The sequence below is a fragment of the Micromesistius poutassou genome (genome assembly GCF_964030765.1).
Source record: "Micromesistius poutassou genome assembly, chromosome: 16".
Lineage (NCBI taxonomy): Eukaryota > Metazoa > Chordata > Actinopteri > Gadiformes > Gadidae > Micromesistius > Micromesistius poutassou.
The window spans coordinates 3,445,710-3,458,941 of record NC_140286.1 but is presented as its reverse complement, the minus strand read 5'-3'; the positions used below and the strand labels follow the sequence as shown (position 1 = coordinate 3,458,941).

Below are 13,232 nucleotides of genomic sequence, written 5' to 3'. Positions count from 1 at the left end.
AAAACAGAACAGACAGATTGCAAAACCACTGTTGTCATGTCTGGTTTGGATTAAACTGGATTAAAATCTGATTTGTTGTTCTGCAGGAGGCAAACGTCAAAAAATGTGCCTTGTATCGCAAGTTAACACTTGAAATGTGGTTTCTGGTTTGTGGTGAGTTTAATGTAAAACCTTTTTGACCTGGCAGTTTGGAAAATAGACCTATCTTGTCTCTCTGTATGATGGGCGGGGCTTGATATGTTGACATTTCCCGGCGCGCTGATTGGCTACAAATAACAAGCTTGTGTATTTCACGGCGATGCTGTCGTCCGGAATCGTTTGGCATCTCGTCTGTCCTGGTCAGCAGCAGGAAGCCGGTCTCAAAATGACGTCCGTAACTTAAGACATCAATTAATCATCTAGTTCCTGCAGTGAAGAGGTGAGTCGCAGTTTTTGTGTTGAATTCAAGTTTTATTTAATTGTGACTCAAAGTGCCTTCGCGCTCATCGTGGCTGGGATTGGACGCACCCTTGTAACTCCCAAACCGGCTCGATTGAACCCCCCCCCCCCTCTACACGTGAACATCTTAATGTAGGCATTCATCCAACATAATACGCTTAGTTTGAACGTGATGCTCTTTTTTTAATTTAATTTTAAAATAAATATAATTTATTTTTATTTGATAGATTTTCTAATGATTGCAGTGGGGTTAGCTCTTTCATTCGAATCCACCAAATAATTAATGCGGGTACTTGGTGTCCAAAAATGGCAACCACGCACCCGACCTGTCCGTCGATCCACCGGTGCTAGCAACATTATCAGACCACTCACTAAACGAGGACATTTTGAAACGGGTCTTAAAGTTTGGTCACTCTATCGCTATGTGGTGATGCACCTGGACAAATGAAGGGCACCTGAAGCAGCGTTGTTACAATATACCTTTTCCTCTACTCCTTGTTATTCGATATCAAGCCGTGCCCATCATCACCTGAGCAATTACTTGGCTTTCTAGGTGCAAAAGGCGTTCACTGGCGGCTGTCAACATAAACAAAGTAGAAAATCCGAATCGAAACGCCGCGGTGAAGATGAGTGACGGACCGAGGAAGCGGGGCGCCAGCAACTCCCACTCGGGCAGCGGGGACCCGCCGGAGCCCGCCGGAGACCCGCCGGAGGCCGCCAAGGAATCTGGGGGAGGCGGTGTGGCTCTGAAGAAGGAGATCGGTTTAGTCAGCGCCTGTGGAATTATTGTTGGTGAGTTTTTAGTCTGCCGCCGTTTCTACTTCTGTCCCGGTTTCGTCATTCACCGGCCCACACCGGATAGCACATTGTCTAGGGTTCAACCGAGTGAGCTTACACTGTAACAACATCTAATGTTATTGGGGCGTTGAAGCATTGGGAAGAAAAGTGTCTTGCATTAGTCTATTTTTATTAATCATAAACTTAACTTGGTAGACAATGTGAAGAAACTAGGTAACTTAATTTGTTACATCTATCTATCTATATGTAATAGGTACTTTAATAGATGTATAAGTAAAAAATAATTTGTCAACATCACATGGTGCACTTAAACTGATCTGTGGACTAAACGGCTTTCGACCCCCGGCTCCCACCACCACCATCACTGCAGCACACCATGCAGGCCGATATATTTAATCTCACTAATGTCCCGCCCCCTCCCCCCCCCCCCCCCCCAGTCACGTCTGTTGCTGACGCGATATTCACAGAAGAGTGTTTTTCCTTTTAACATATGACCATGCAAGACTTAATTTTCCGCTGACCCATGTGAAATAAATGGTGGAGTGACAATTCAGATGGGGCGCGCGTGTGTCTGCGCGCGTGCGCGTGCTTGGCCTGCAAAGGGTGGGTGTAAATCGATTTCTGCACTCTAATACCAAAGTGAACAGTACTTTTTCTTTTTTTTTTGCCAATAGTGACTGTGTGACTTAAGGATGTCTCATCATGGTTATATTTATTTAAGCCTACTTAATGAGCCAATTCAAATCAGCCTAAAAAGTCTGTGTACAGGACCAAGTGGCCTTTGTGTGCCTGTTGTAACCCAAATGTGCCTCACTGGTTGATCTGGATTGTTTGAGCCGCCGACTGAGCTTGGGAAGTGGCCCTGTCAGTCAATCACACAGTGGCAGAAGTTGGTGCACTGTATTGAAGATGAGAAGATTGAACTGCTGGCCGTCCTGTACAAAAACGTAGAGGATGGACTTTGTGTCACGTTCCCATACAGGAAGCTGACATTGTTCCGTCGTTCTCATTCATTTTTCTGCCCTCCTTGCGTTTCCCACTAAAGGAAATGTTTTTCCCCCCCAGCCTCCTCCTGTTTAGGTTTCTGTAGGATGATGAGCTTTCTGTTTTTGGGGGAATTTGAACAATTATGGAGGCCTATGCAATACCAACAGGCAGATAGGATACCTGTTTAAGCTTTTAAAAGGGACTGCATCGTGGACTGGGTTTGAGTCCCTTTGTTTCTTCTGTGTTGGATGCCAACCCAACAATGAGGTAAAACCTCATCCGATTAGGGGGCGTGGTGTGAGTGGCCCTTGATTGTCCTATTTGTTGGGGTGAAAGCCCTGTGTAGGGGATGAGGGTGGGTTGAGTCCCTTTGTCTCGGGTGTCACGGCCCGACCTAGTTATTACAGTAGGTTAGAATCCCAACAGGACAGGGGGTTGAGTCCCACTAATTGGTGCTGGGAAGTGGGTCTTTTGTAGTGTTACTGTAGCCTTCCAGCTTGTGAGTTCATGTTATTGATTATTTGAGCGTGTAAATAGATGTGATTAATGGTGTACCAACGTCCCTCCTCAGTTCAATGTATTGATTTTCATTTGTCCCCCATGTTGCACAATTTTGCGACCCTCTTGCTGTCTGTTTCCCCAGAGATGTGCTGCATAAACCTGGCTATATCATTGCATCTTAGAAGTTGTTTGATTGTTACAAAATACCTTCATCCTTGCACAAACATACCAACACACAATTTCCTTGTCTGGGTTTATCTACCGTGCAATGACAATGAATCACATTGTGGTTAAAGTCACCTCCCTTGGCAGATGTTTAGACAATGCGACTTGGTTAATTCTGATTCATATCATTACGGAGCAGGTGGGATTAGTTTGGCATTCTGTAGCCTTGTGAGACCTTCCAGATATGAAAGTTTGCATTATGGATTGAATATCGGTCTGGCCTTGACTGGGCAGCAATTGTGGTTCAAAATCTGGCCATGACAGTACATTGCACAAAACGGATAACACATTTGTGATTGCTCTGCAGATTACAAAATTCTACAAAAATGTAAGCAACCAAATGCGTGGAGGATTTGTGCAGACTGTGCATTCCATAGCTGTCATAAACGTAAACTCCTCCCTCGATAGCCGACTAGACAGTCGGCAAGATGATTTGAACATTTATCAATGGGCTCAAGGAAGACCAAACTGATCTGCAGAGAAACACAGAATGGAAACATGGAATGGATCCATGAATGGATCAGGGTGGTCCCACAAGGCTAGGCCTGGTGTTCAACATGGCCTACAGGTGGACTCTGGACAGTGATGCCTGGCAGTCAAACTCCCATTAGACCATCCTGCACTCCCAATAATGACCAATGGCCAATGTAGTTTCTATGATCAAATGTTTGTTTGTCAATCATCTCCCAGGCAGCATCCCTGAGTTTGGACATTGGGGCGTTTTGTTCAGGGATTCCTTTGGCAGCCTGTAGCTGCTGGACACCGGGCATTGAACCTAATGCCCCTCTGTCTGGGCCGGAGTGTCTCAGGAGGTAGAGCAGGTTGTCTGTGTGTGTGCCCTTGAGCAAGACACCCCAACGCTGGCTGTTGCTCTTGGTTGACGCCATTGGTGTAGGACTATGTGAAGCATAATTCACACTTTTAGGGTCTACCAGTCTGAAAAGCGCTGTAAAAAAAAAAGCAGTCCACATACCGTTCATCCAAACTACCAAAGCTCATAATTTGCCTCCTTTTTTATTTAAAAAAAATTCTGTTCTGATAATTTATTAATGAAGTTGGTTTTTCCCCCGTCTCTCAGGCAACATCATCGGGTCAGGGATCTTCGTGAGCCCCAAGGGGGTTCTGGAGAATGCGGGCTCCGTGGGCCTGGCCATCATCGTGTGGGTGGTGACGGGCGGCATCACCGCCATCGGAGCCCTCTGCTACGCCGAGCTGGGCGTCACTATCCCCAAGTCTGGGGGAGACTACTCTTACGTTAAGGACATCTTCGGCGGCCTGGCGGGGTGAGGTGGAAGGCATCAGGGAACGAATGAAGTCAGAATTCTCCAGGGGTCTGAGTCAGGTTTTATGGATAAAGTATACGTTGCACTTGGCTCTGGTTTGTGCGGGCACTCTCGGTGCACAGACCTGCAAGAGATTATAGTCTGATAAAAATAAGCAACATTTTAAAGAATACTTGAATTTACATGCAGGTATTTGTGATGAAAGGGAATTGTGCATATGTTGACATTGAAAGTTAAAAATATGAAATTGTTGGCGCATTTGTGACTTGGGAAGTGCTGCTTTTATATTAAACTATAGGTAGTCAACAAACGATTGGCCCTTGTCCAGGGAACTCTGAACTTGGAAAGAGACATTAAATGGGATTTTCCACACTCTTTACTGGCTAGCACACCAGGCCGTAAATAAAGACGACTGGACAGCGGTAGTGGAGCTCTCTGTATACAAGCTCTGTCAAACCCGTGGCTCTGCGGCTTCAAATGCCACTTCATAAATTCAACCCACCTTTCAAAAGGAGACAAAGCATGCGCCTCATGAATGCCCCATCCCCCTGCTACCCAACCCCAGCCGCTATTAAAGATGCATGCGTGCTACATTCAACATTCTACACTGTTGCTCTTTATGGGCCATCACACATCCCAACAACACTCCTTCTGTGGGGCTGTTGTTCAGTCCCCGTTGTATTAGGTGTTCACACACATTAGGACCTTCATGCACCACAGCACCAGAGTAACGAAGAACTCCCAACTAGTGGTACACCCGTACGCTCATTAATTCACAAGCACCTTTGCGTGCGTGCTATCATCGATTCGGCATCCACTGATGGAGATGGTATATTTATTGTCAGTTATACATTTCAGTTTTGGGACCACATCCAGAACCCACTTCCCCAATTTGCCATCTGGTTTTAATAAATTCCCATCTCATTAAATAATTATGCACGCTCCTTCCTTCCCGGGGCCGGTGTGTGCTCCAGTGCCGGCTCTATCCTTCATCACTGGTTCAGTGCAGAAATATGTTAAATACGAACATGTTCAGACAAGAAATGACTACGTTTCATGTGAGGGGGGGGGACATTTCCATTTAGCTGAAGCCTTTATCCAAACTTAAAAGTTGGATACAAAAAGGGTATAGTGATGCAGAAACCTAGTTTCCCACCAAGATTGGAGATCGGAGTAGCAATTGGTATCAGAAATACGAGGTTCTAAAATTGTTCATAGTGTGTGTGTTTGTGGGGCCACAAACAAACGGTTTGTTAAAGTCACACGTTCTCACGAACACACTGGTGTGGGACCCCACCCATCCATAACCATGGTTTCCCCTCCACCTCCCCCCCCCTCCCTCTCCAGGTTCCTGCGACTGTGGATCGCCGTGCTGGTCATCTACCCCACCAACCAGGCGGTCATCGCCCTCACCTTCGCCAACTACATCCTACAGCCCCTCTTCCCCACCTGCCTGCCCCCCGACACCGCCCTGCGCCTGCTGGCTGCCGTATGCCTGCGTGAGTCAGCGAAACAAACGCACCATTTTCTGCTGTCCCAGACCAGTGGTTCAAATCCACAGGTTCCCTTGAGGCAAGACTAGCCGCAACGTTTCTTGGGTCTAATACATATCCAGACATTGATTGCAATCCGTTTGCTTTAGTTTTAATTAATTGGTCCCCACCGGCATATCCTCACTCCTACACATTATATAAACATTGCTATTGGCAATTTTTGTGATTGCTAATCGCAATGTTTGCATAATTTCATGGTAAATAATGTGGCTTTGTTCATAATCAAACAACTTTAATTTGGTGTGCCTTGACTTTTGGGTTTTGTTCCTGGAGTGTCTGAGGTCTAAACAACATTGCGAACACCTGGTGTAGAGAATATAGGGGGAGTCCTGGAGGAATAGGATTGCTTTGTTGGTCCTGTTTTTCTCTTGACAGACAAGCCCCTGAGGCAACTCATAATTGTCTCATTTAAAGCTGTCACTCTCTCGGTCTGCTGCTCATGAGAAACTGATTTCATCAGTTTGTGGCTAATATTAGTTATATAATAGTCAGTTAGAATATGATGCCCCATTGTGTGGGACACATTTGTGTAGGTGTTAGATTTTCTTATTTTTGTGAAGCTGTAACGAATTGAGATTTTCTCTTGCTGTTTAGATTTGAAAATTCTAATTTATCACTAAAGATACACAAGCCTTGAGGTCTCTAAAGCCGTTGAGTAGAAACATCACATCACACCCCCCCCCCCCCTCCCCTTCCCATGCCTGGAGCCAAAAGCTTGGATCGAATCAGGACGGCCATTTATGAGGAGAATGCTTGTTGATCATAATATTGCATTGGCACTCATTGGTTGGGCCCTTAAGTTAAGTTGGTGTCAGTTAAGTTGGTGTGAGGGTGTTAGGGCTTCGGTGACTTTTACGTTCTTCGGTAATTTGTAAAGATTCCCCTCATACCTGCATTGGAATTTAGTTTATGGCTCCTGATGTTCCTGACTCAAATAGCAGCGCGTGCTTGTTTTCGTAAGGCTTTCGCATGCTTGTTTTTGTGGGGTGGTCACCTGAATGTCAGGGGTTGGGTCCGATGCATTCACTCTGCCTTTATTTACCCTACTTACATTGGTTGTGAGTTGCACTTCAGACCTGAAGTAAAATGCTGTTCTATGTAAAGAATCCAAAGATTCACCCAAACAAAATAAAAAGGGAAAGCCATGTAATTGTGTTAGGAAAAAAGTAATATTTGAGGTTGCTCTGGGTCTATATAACTAAACACACTTGACAAACAAAGAGAATAGTCAAATCTGGGCAACATGTAAATTCCCAGAATTTAAGGTTTAGAGGATTACCAGATTAATTGTTTAATGCCAATTGTTAATTGTTTTGTGTGCCGTGTGGGGGGGGCTGTCTGCTGTGTGGGTGGTTGTGTGTCGTTTGTGTGTGTATGTGCAGTGTTGCTGACGTGGGTGAACTGCTTCAGCGTGCGCTGGGCCACCCGTGTCCAGGACGTCTTCACGGCCGGGAAGCTTCTAGCCCTGGGCCTGATCATCATCATGGGCATCGTTCAGATCTGCAAAGGTATCCCCGCAACCCGCTGTTGTTGTTCCAATTTTATAGTTGCAGTGAAGCGCCAAGATGGCTGCTTCACGTGAAGCCATCCTGAAGAGTCATTCGGCAGACACTGTAATCCAGAGGGAGCTGCAGGAAGTTCAGATACAGGTCATCAGACGTGGGTCGGCTCGTTTTGCTCACGGATATGTTGGGATGCAGACACCGGGGATGGAGCTGGGAATCCCAACTCCCTAGAGACTACCCTGTCCGGCCCCCTCTAGTACTCCCTCTCCAGTCCCCATCACCTCATCCCCATGTTAAATACTAGCTCCTTCATGTTTTCAAAAAACAAGAGCTCATCAACTCCCTGAATACCATCTGCCCTTCCAAGCATGTTGGGAAGTGGAAAGACTTGTTGCAATATGAACCTCTAGCACACTCGATTGATGAAAGATATAGTTTGTTGAAGACGTGTTTTACCAGAGGGGTCACATCTTTGGATGCTGTTAAACTTGTGGGAGAATTGCTCATGAGCACGGTATATTTACCCTTTTGTACTTTTTGTAGGACATGGTGTAAAAGGAATCTCTTCAATGGATGTGGGTGGAGCTTCAGCTTCTATTCACCAAAATAAAAGCCAAGCCACAAGATGATACTTAAAACGCTTTTACAACATTCGCATGCATTGGTGTTTGTAATTTCATAGGACCCTAGCAGGAGAGGACACGCACATCAAGCTAACGTGTTAGCTCCAGGCGTTGTCACAGCACCCTATCTAAATCACCTGCTCAACCGCTGCTAGACAAGCAGCTTCAAGATAAGAGCGTGAGCTGGCACCTCCACCGTAAAGCCCTCCCCTCTGATCCCAGAGCGCAGGATTTTCCATGAACCCAACGTGAACGAGGGATTATAGTCTCCTGTTCGTAATCCACCGGGACCGGCTCCCTCCCTCCCCCAGGGACCCCTACCCTCCACCCCCACCCTCCGCTCGCGATGCTCACCATTACAGACTTAATCACCCGGGGTGTCAGTCTGCCAGACTGACCTCTTAAAATGTGGGCCGTTTTTTCCTAAACCTGCTTGGGATCTTCACCTGTGCGTGACTGTACATGTTAGCTTACATGTAGGCGTTCCTGGACTCTATCTCCTCCGGTTTTAACATTCTTTGTTGGTCCAGTTGCACAACCTTTCCCTAATATTGTTTGGTCATGAAGTATATTTGTGTGTATACATGTCTGTCTGTGTTTCTGTATAAATGTATATCTGTATAAATTATGCAATGTATATGATTTCTACACTAGATAAAAAATATCTAAAATTCACATTTAAGGTTGAATTAGGAAAAATGAAAACACATTTCTAATCACTGCTGAGTATTTGTTGCCCTCTGCTGTTGCCATAACATCAGAACAGAAAGCGGCAGCAGCATCAGACACCAGCTTCAGACTGAGCCATACGCGTCTCTCCCCAGGTCACTTCTATTGGCTGGAGCCGGTGCATGCGTTCGAGACGTTCCGGGACTACGAAGTGGGGCTCATCGCCCTCTCCTTCCTGCAGGGCTCCTTCGCATACGGAGGCTGGAACTTCCTCAACTACGTGACTGAGGAGCTGGTGGACCCCTACAGGTGACGGAGAAGGCCCGGGGACCAGACGGAGTAGCACACACGCACACAGCAAGTGTGTATGTTCTGTGTCGTGGGGCAGAGTGCAAACAAGCCCGTGGGCCAAGTGAATGTTGTTTGTATAACCAAATGTAATTTAAGAAAGTTTGTACTTTAATTATTACCCTCGGGAATTTGGCTATGGTAGTTTACATGAATGATCAGCTAGGATCCATTTAAAAAAACGACTGCAGGCATGCTTTGCTTTCATGAGCATTGTGCAGTTTCCTTAGTTGCAGGATAGTGTCATAAGGTTCTGGGTTCGAAACCCACCGTCCCCGCAGAATATCTGGAAGCATCCTTGCGCAACATCCACCTACCTATTCCACAACATGTCCTTATTGTGAGAGTGTGTGTGTGTGGATGATGGGCTGGTTTAAGCAGCCTCACCTGGCCTGAGTCAGACTGATTGGACTCTGGGGCTGGGGGAGGCTGCACACTTGTGGCACATTGAGCTATCGATGTGCACGAGCCATCATCACACACTCACAGGCAGAGACCTCCTGCATGGAAACGCAGCGCACCAGTGCCATGTTTCATTATCTACAAATGTCTACATTAAATTATTATTATTATTATTCCCTTAGTGAGTAAATATTAATGAACTCTCTGGTTTTCCAGGAACCTGCCCCGGGCCATCTTCATCTCCATCCCCCTGGTCACCTTCGTCTACGTGTTCGCCAACATCGCCTACATCACCGCCATGAGTCCCCAGGAGCTGATGGCCTCCAACGCAGTGGCCGTGGTGAGTAGTATGCCCAGGTAGTCTGGTGGTTGAACCCTCGACGCCAAGGTCCCGGGTTCGATTTCCCCCCCAAAGGTCTGGGGTTAAAAGCTGATCGGACACTGACCCAACACCCAATAATTTTACTGGCTGTGTGTGCACTTAAAGCTACCTAACGCTCTGATGGCACGCAGCAGTTTAGCTATAAGCATGTGAGTCCAATCCCTCCCTCTCTCTCTCTCTCTCTACTGCGCTCCTATGTCTCTCTCCCAGACGTTTGGAGAGAAGATGCTAGGGGTGATGTCATGGATCATGCCTATCTCTGTGGCCCTCTCCACCTTCGGTGGGGTCAACGGCTCACTCTTCACCTCCTCGCGGTCAGTCTGCTCCCTCGCTCTCCTCTCCTCTTCTTTCCGCAACTGTTTTGGCAGTTTACTTTGTCGCAGGATCGTGTCAGTCAGTCAGTCTGCACACATAAGGCCTGAAAATATTTTCAATTCCCAAAAGCTCTGAGATGCTGTAACTTGCAAGAGAGCCATTAGTAAATTGCATGTTTGATAATTGATTGTTGGTCATAAATGTCAGAAGCCAATTGTTAGAATATTTATTGCTAGTAAATCCATTGCAGTAAAGGCCTTCATCAGAATTCCCTGCGTTTCACATCAGAGGCACACTCCTCTGCAAATGGAAGTCTTCAGTTTGTCGGGAATCCTGAAATAAAATCTGGAATATTGATTCCAGTTGAAGGGGACTGCAGACGGTGCAGAGTCATCGTTCCACCTTAGACTTGAGCTGTCTCACCCCTCTCTCCCCCACCCTCCCTCCTTTCCTCTCCTTCCAAGCTTTGCCACACCCTTCCTGCACCCTGTCATCCTACATCACCGTATTTGCGTTCGGGAAATAAACTACAGCTCAAGCCAGCACCCCTCGATTGCTGCCACTCCGAAGACAAATGGGATGTTTTCTGGCTCCTTGTTCTCTCTCTCCCAGGCTGTTCTTCGCCGGAGCCCGGGAGGGACATCTGCCCCGCCTCCTGGCCATGATCCACGTCAACCGCTGCACCCCCATCCCCGCCCTCCTCTTCACGGTGGGTTGCGTTCGACCGTGTTGGATGGGAGCTCATCAGGACCAAAATACACTGGGTGTTGGGTTCATAACAAAGAATGTTTACTATGAATGTTAACTTTACTTCAGCAGATTGCCGATGGTTAAATAATTTGTTTGTTTTGGTTCTTTTCCACCATTTAAGAAAAGGATGACAGTTAAACTAGCGTATTCTGATTTCAAAATAAGTCACTATAAATGCAATGTTTTGATTCCACTGCGTTATTTTATACAAAACGGTAAATGTTGGCAATGGCATCTTTCTTGGATTTTCATACAATTTCAAATGATTAAAAGTATGGAATCATGTTGACGCATGCCTTTGTTTTTTCTTGGAAGAATAACCAACAGTCTCTGTTCCCTCTCCTCAGTGCATCTCCACGTTACTAATGATGTGCACCAGTGACATCTACACACTTATCAACTACGTGGGCTTCATCAACTACCTCTTTTACGGAGTCACCGTCGCCGGGCAGATTGTGCTGCGCATCAAACAGCCAGACATCAAGCGACCAATCAAGGTACAAGCCCCGCACTGCAGGCTTTGCAGTTAGTTCATATTGGCTCTTCATGTTTTCATTCTTGGCTTATTGAAGCTCAAAAGCTTTGTTCTATATTTCAACTTGGGGATCAGCACATCAATAGTTTTTTTTTCCCACAGGCATACAGCCATTTCAATTGAGGCTTGAATGTGGCAAATGTCAATGGCAAGAACATTCCCAAGCAAACCCAAGGATGTTAATATCATTCACTTGAGGAGTAAGGGAGCAGGATAGAAAAGTAATTGCTGTGTTTGACTCCTGACTGAAAGGTGTCTTATACTATCGGTTATTAATAAAGTGAGTCGTTGAGTTTACAAAAGGTTCTAGGTTCCACACCCCTGCAGGTATCCTTGAGTTTGTAGGCTTGCGACTTTACGTTTGTTTATTATGATGATGATGTGTCCTGCAGATCAGCCTGGTGTGGCCTGTCATCTACCTGCTGTTCTGGGGCTTCCTGCTAATCTTCTCGCTCTACTCTGAGCCCCTGGTGTGTGGCATCGGCCTGTTGATCATGTTGACGGGCGTCCCTGTCTACTACCTGGGCGTCTACTGGGAGAACAAGCCCGAGTGGTTTGACAGAGGCCTCTGTAAGCACTTGGTTTTGTTTAAACCTGCCATATGACTTTCCTGCTGCAGCTGTTCAATTAATTAAGGACATTCTCAGGACTTGAACTCAGGCCATCAACTCGTCAATAATTTTTCTCTCTGAAATATTTTGTTCTGTTCCACTTTTGCTCCTTTTTAAACTTTAACTGTAGCAATAAATCGCGCCACTAGAGGATGCTAATGCAAACTTACCTAGTGCCGGTTTGATGTATTTCTATTCTTTTTAACTTTATTGATATTTTGCACAGGATGATAAAAAGAAAGATATTCGGCAATAGATGTGAATGGAATGTAGAGAATAAAGACATGAACAGGTTAAATGTTTGAGGCCCTGTGGATATAGGCTAAAGAATACAACAAAAATGTTTAAATAATTGTTAGGGGGTGAGGTACTTTTTTTTTACTGAAGGCAATTATTGTAGTTCTTACCAACTGTAGTTCATTCAATCTGCTCCTTCTCACCTTGTTTTTTATCACATGCAGGTAAATTGACCCACGTGTGCCAGAAGTTCTGTTCCGTGGTGTACCCTGAGATGGACCAGAGCCCACTAGAAGAGGAAAAAGGAGAGGGGCACGAGGAAGACAGGTCGTTAAAAGTGGATGGTTGATACGCTATCTAATGACACCATTGGAAAAATACATGAATTGAAACGCATGGGTTTTAAAAACCATGCTGGGGACAGAATCCTAGGAACTGTGAGTGAAATGGTGCACATCCACTTGATGATCAGGAACTGATTCATGCTGCTGCACAGTTTGGTTTTTCTGCTTTCTTCTTCCTAGTTTCTTTGACTGGCCTTAATCCTAAACACCGCTGCCTCAAATCTAATTCTGCCAGGCAACGGGTGATGCGAGGTGCAATGTCGAAGTTACGAACGAGGTCACTTTACCACACACACACCGTGTTCACGTTAACAGTTAAAAGCCTAATGTGTTTTTGTACAGTCTTTGATACTGTCTGTGTTGGGGGGGGAAGGACGGGAGTAATATATTTTAATGTTTGTATTGTTCATCACATGAAATCACTGTAGTAGCACTAACATGTAGCACTTCCAGCTACCTGGTTGACACGTTTTATTACATTGGGATTCTGTCATGTGATGGTCAAATGTGTGTATGTCGAGTTGTGTCTTTTGAAATAAAAGCCTTAATTGGCTTTTGAAAGCAAACTGTTTTTGAGCATTTTCTTCAACTTGTATAGTATTTTTTTTTAAGAAGTGCTTGTATCTTTGAGACAACATAGTCCTGTTAATATAAACATTTTCTTAAAAGGATTACATTAAAAACAGGTCAGTAATTAATCAAACCTTCTAAAGATGCCTTTCGGAT

The 13,232-nt window shown here is 45.5% G+C and overlaps 1 protein-coding gene across 1 annotated transcript; it reads left to right on the top strand.

Annotated features, from left to right (window-relative positions):
* Positions 1-366: 366 nt before the first annotated feature.
* Positions 367-12,960, top strand: slc7a8b (solute carrier family 7 member 8b). Its single transcript, XM_084481589.1, has 12 exons — positions 367-418; positions 992-1,230; positions 4,028-4,232; positions 5,580-5,731; positions 7,168-7,293; positions 8,738-8,891; positions 9,549-9,672; positions 9,925-10,028; positions 10,642-10,738; positions 11,127-11,276; positions 11,707-11,884; positions 12,387-12,960. Exons 2-12 carry the CDS (start codon positions 1,065-1,067, stop codon positions 12,509-12,511), a joined length of 1,581 nt encoding a protein of 526 aa, XP_084337715.1. The 5' UTR covers positions 367-418; positions 992-1,064; the 3' UTR covers positions 12,512-12,960.
* Positions 12,961-13,232: the final 272 nt, after the last annotated feature.